Here is a 4,441-nt window from a genome sequence, read left to right on the forward strand (position 1 = left end):
TAAAAGTGTTAAGCCTCCTGAAAATGAGAAAATCATTGTTGTTTGATGCTGTAGCGCCCATATTGTTTCCATTGTGGCCAGTTTAATTAGGGAGTACCAATATGGCAGCCGATGGCTTCACTTCAACCCCCGTACCAACGGTCTATCAGCAATCCAGGGAGTAAATAGAGACCAGTGATCGGCCTGCTGGGTGATCGGTTTCTGGACCAGTGGATAAAATCCAGATCAGAGCATCATAATTCCATGACTGATGGATGCAGCGTATAATCTGTTGGATGCTCTTTGGCTAAAAGGTACATTTCAAAATAAAAGCCTTGACGTTGACAATGAATGAATTAATTCAGTTTCTTCCTGTTTTTATGTGAGGGTTAATGTTTTCTGTAGGCCAACGCAGAAGAAGACAGGAACAGTTTCCTTTATTTAGTGATAAGACACGTGGATCCCGCAGGTCGTCTCACCCTCTCGTGTCCAGTAGTTCTTCTCTGCAGGAAGTTCATCAGGTTGTTCCTGCAAGGCAGGAGCGAACCCAACGGTCTGAGCGGATCCATCCTCTGATTGGATGATCATTTATCTAGGCAACAGCGTTGTTAGTCTCTCTTTCAGAATAAAATGCTGTGCCCTGGTTTGCCTGGGCCTTGATCCGTCAACCCTTCGGTTCAAGTCCTGTTGGAACCTTGGGTAAGAAACTTCCCCCATATTGCTCACTGATGGAGGTCAGTCAGTGAACCCCAGTGTAGGTCACCACCATCAGTGTGTGAGAGATAATGGGTGAATGACTGAATGCAGCACTTTGGTCAAGTCTCCTGAAAAGGGTGATATAAGTACAGCCTATTCACCAAAAACTTTGCCTTGTCTTTCTGCACCAATTTGAAAATGACGTTTGCTGAACCAGAAGCTGCCGGCGTTGAGCTGCGAGAACTCGTAGCGCACGTAGCCGTGACCTTTCCGTTGTGCTTTAAGGCCCCTCTGAATGTCCTGAGCTAATCTGGTCTCTGCTGTTAGCATGCTAAGAGCTCCTATTAATAGCAGCTAGCGCTGCAGGCTGTCTTTACCTCTATAGCGGGTTCCACATCTGCATGCAGACGGGTTGAACCCCTGAATCATTCTGCAAACGTTTCAGAATTTGAGCAAAATATTTCAGTTTCTTTGATCATCAAATCTGATAAATTAGATTGATTGAAATGCTGCAGCTCCTGCAGCTCAGGTTTAGGATGGAATAGTCTACAGCTTCTCTCAGCTGCTGGGTTGTCTGCGCACATATTGTTCTACTGCCTCCTTCTCCTCCCACACACATTGGCACCCCCCCTCCCCCCGTCTGACTCCTGATAATCAAAACAACAAGCCTGTCAGGAGGCGGAACGGCTGGAAAACCTTAAAGTTCTCCTGTTTTTTCTGCTTAAATAAATGGAAGATGCTTTAGGTTTCTCAGGTTTCTAAGTCAGGTTTTGGTTCTGATTCATCTCTGAAGTCGGAGCTTTGATCTTTCTCCCAAGTCGTTATTTGTAGTTCCTGGAGGGAAAGTTCAGCTTTTATTTCTCACTCTATCTGCCCTTAGCAAGAAAAAGCTGAAGGAAACATTTTGATGCGATGCAGAACTTGTATCAGTGCATGATGATAAACAAACAAACAAACCAAGATCATCTCTAAAACATTGCTTTTTAAAAATGTATTATAGTTTGTTAGTCTTTAGATGTTTTTTTTTTTTTTTTTTTGCAAAGTCTATTTTTTGTATTTTTATTTCAGTTGATGAAAATGTATTTTTAAAATCTGGTTCTGGTTATTTTTCCTCGCTCTCCTTGGTCGTCCCGCCCCCACATCCAGACGCAGCGTTCCTCTAAAACTCTGAGATCTAGGATCTGAAGGGCTTTAACCATCTGATCTGCTTTCTCGTCTCACCAACAGAAATGAGTCGCCAGACCGCCACCGCGCTGCCCACAGGAACCTCCAAGTGCCCCCCCTCTCAGCGCGTGCCCACCCTGTCGGGCACCAACGCCTCCAACAGTGACCTGGCCAGCCTGTTTGAGTGCCCCGTCTGCTTCGACTATGTGCTGCCCCCCATCCTGCAGTGTCAGTCGGGACACCTGGTACGTCCCTCCCCAGAACCACGCGGGCGTCCAGAACCTTCAGCTCCAAACCGTAGTGAAGTCTTAGCTTTAGCTTCTCCCTCTTTACAACATTTCACCCTGAAGCTCAGGCAGATGAACTCAGTTTTACGTCTGTTTTCCAAATCGAGTCACGACCTTCTTCTTGTCCCCTCCTCCCCCCTACAGGTGTGCTCCAACTGCCGGCCAAAGCTCACCTGCTGTCCCACCTGCAGAGGTCCCCTGGGCTCCATCAGGAACCTGGCCATGGAGAAGGTGGCCAACTCGGTCCTGTTCCCCTGTAAGTACGCCTCGTCGGGCTGCGAGGTCACGCTGCCGCACACCGACAAGACGGAGCACGAGGAGCTGTGCGAGTTCCGGCCGTACTCCTGCCCCTGTCCCGGCGCCTCCTGCAAGTGGCAGGGCTCCCTGGACGCCGTCATGCCGCACCTGATGCATCAGCACAAGTCCATCACCACGCTGCAGGTCAGAACCGCACAGTTTAAACCGTCCATCGCTGAGTGCCGCCGCCGTGTAGTTTCACATCAACACAGCTGGATCAAATGAACAGTTTAAGACTATTTATTTATAAGCAGCAGTCATATTCAGCACAGGGAAACGTTCCCACCAGCTGAGGCTGGAAAACTTCCTACTATCATGTTTTCTAGTTCAGATTATAATCTGCAGGAATTTCTGTGAATTTGTCTTCAGGATGTTTTCCTCCTCACTACCAAGCTGTGATCAGTTAGAGCGCCCTCTGCTGGAGGACAGGTTGAACAGCAGGAATGAACCGAATGTTTGTTTTTCCTGCTTGCAGGGGGAAGACATCGTCTTCCTGGCCACGGACATCAACCTCCCCGGCGCCGTGGACTGGGTCATGATGCAGTCCTGCTTCGGCTTCCACTTCATGCTGGTCCTGGAGAAGCAGGAGAAGTACGACGGACACCAGCAGTTCTTCGCCATCGTGCAGCTCATCGGGACTCGGAAGCAGGCCGAGAACTTCGCCTACCGACTGGAGCTGAACGGCCACCGGCGCCGGCTCACCTGGGAGGCCACGCCCCGCTCCATCCACGAGGGCATCGCCACGGCCATCATGAACAGCGACTGCCTGGTGTTCGACACGTCGATCGCGCAGCTGTTCGCCGAGAACGGGAACCTGGGCATCAACGTCACCATCTCCATGTGCTGAGAACGCTCGGCAGACGAACGTTAGAGTGCAAGGCTGCTAGGGAGGGGGCCATTTTAATAGGGGGCCCTATCAGTTGGGAGCCCGTGGCCCCACCCTGTTTCTGCTACACCCCTGAGACGTGGAACTGGACCGTGCTGGGGCAGCGCTGAAGGCCCAGGGGTGATGGACGGACGGACGGACGGATGGATGAATGAGTGAATGGATGGATGTTAAAAACAAGGAAGTAACCGTGTAGAGGACATCTTCCCAGACACTCGGACCCGCCAAGCGCATGTGTCATAACCGGACTCGACGTGAGGCTCCCCAACATTTCAGGATGAGGCCCGCCTCACTAAAGACGTTCTGACCCGCCCTTCAGAACCCAGCCTGCTACCTGGCTGCCCCCCCTCATATAAAACGTCTCTGAACCCAAACCTTCATCCTCCCATCTGCATACGGGTCCATCTGGACCAGATCTAGAAGTTTGGAAGCGGACCTCAGCTGCTCTCGGTTGGTTCTGATTGCATCGCCGGGGTCCGGTCCGGTCCGGTCCGATCCGATCCGGTCCGAGGGCAAAGCTGCATTTCAGTTCTTCAGACTCTTTGTTTTGTTTTACCGTTTTTGTCTGAGAGGTCGACGGACTCGCCGCCATCCAACGCCCAGCCTGGAACCAGGGAAACTTTCTACGGTTCAGACGTCGCTGTCGTTAAAAACAATTAGATCATAATTCTCATCTTTTGTAAAGAATTTTATGAATTAAAAGGCAGTTTGTGAAATTAGTGGCTAAACTTCAGTGTTTCTAGTGAAAAGAAGAAAAGTCTGTTGGGTTGTTTTCCTCTCTGTTCTCATGTTGGTGAGATATTTCTGTTCTACCGTTTAGTTTTCTTCTCTGTGGAGGACCCCCCCACCCCACCCCCGTTCTTCTCGGTAATGTTGCTGCTCTTCCTCAGAAGCTCCATGACTTCTCTCTGTTTTCATTTGTCGTTAAATAAATCTATCTTTTTCATTTTTCTGCTTCCTCTCCTTTCTAAGGTTGATGATTGTGGGTTTGGTTCTGGTGGGACCTGATCAGTGCTGCCAAGGATCGTCACTGTTTCCTTCCTCTGAAATAAAGTGGCCTAAGGTCCCGTCCCAACGAAGCCGAACCCTGGCCTAAACGCACAAACTTTTCACCAAACCAGCCTCTCATCCA

The 4,441-nt window shown here is 49.9% G+C and overlaps 1 protein-coding gene across 3 annotated transcripts in view; it reads left to right on the top strand.

Annotated features, from left to right (window-relative positions):
* The window catches only part of siah1 (siah E3 ubiquitin protein ligase 1), a 47,708-nt gene extending 43,477 nt beyond the window's left edge, over positions 1-4,231 (top strand). For 2 of the 3 annotated variants that reach the window (XM_015383804.1, XM_015383802.1), the window contains exons 3-5: positions 1,903-2,084; positions 2,271-2,567; positions 2,899-4,230. In XM_015383804.1, the coding sequence (XP_015239290.1) occupies positions 1,903-2,084; positions 2,271-2,567; positions 2,899-3,270 (851 nt within the window). In that variant the 3' untranslated portion in view covers positions 3,271-4,230. Of the gene's footprint in view, positions 1-1,902; positions 2,085-2,270; positions 2,568-2,898 lie in introns of all 3 variants that reach the window. The other variant, XM_015383803.1, reaches the window with a different exon arrangement.
* The last annotated feature ends 210 nt before the right edge of the window (positions 4,232-4,441 follow it).

The sequence above is a fragment of the Cyprinodon variegatus genome, unplaced genomic scaffold, assembly GCF_000732505.1.
Source record: "Cyprinodon variegatus isolate N-32 unplaced genomic scaffold, C_variegatus-1.0 Scaffold294, whole genome shotgun sequence".
Lineage (NCBI taxonomy): Eukaryota > Metazoa > Chordata > Actinopteri > Cyprinodontiformes > Cyprinodontidae > Cyprinodon > Cyprinodon variegatus.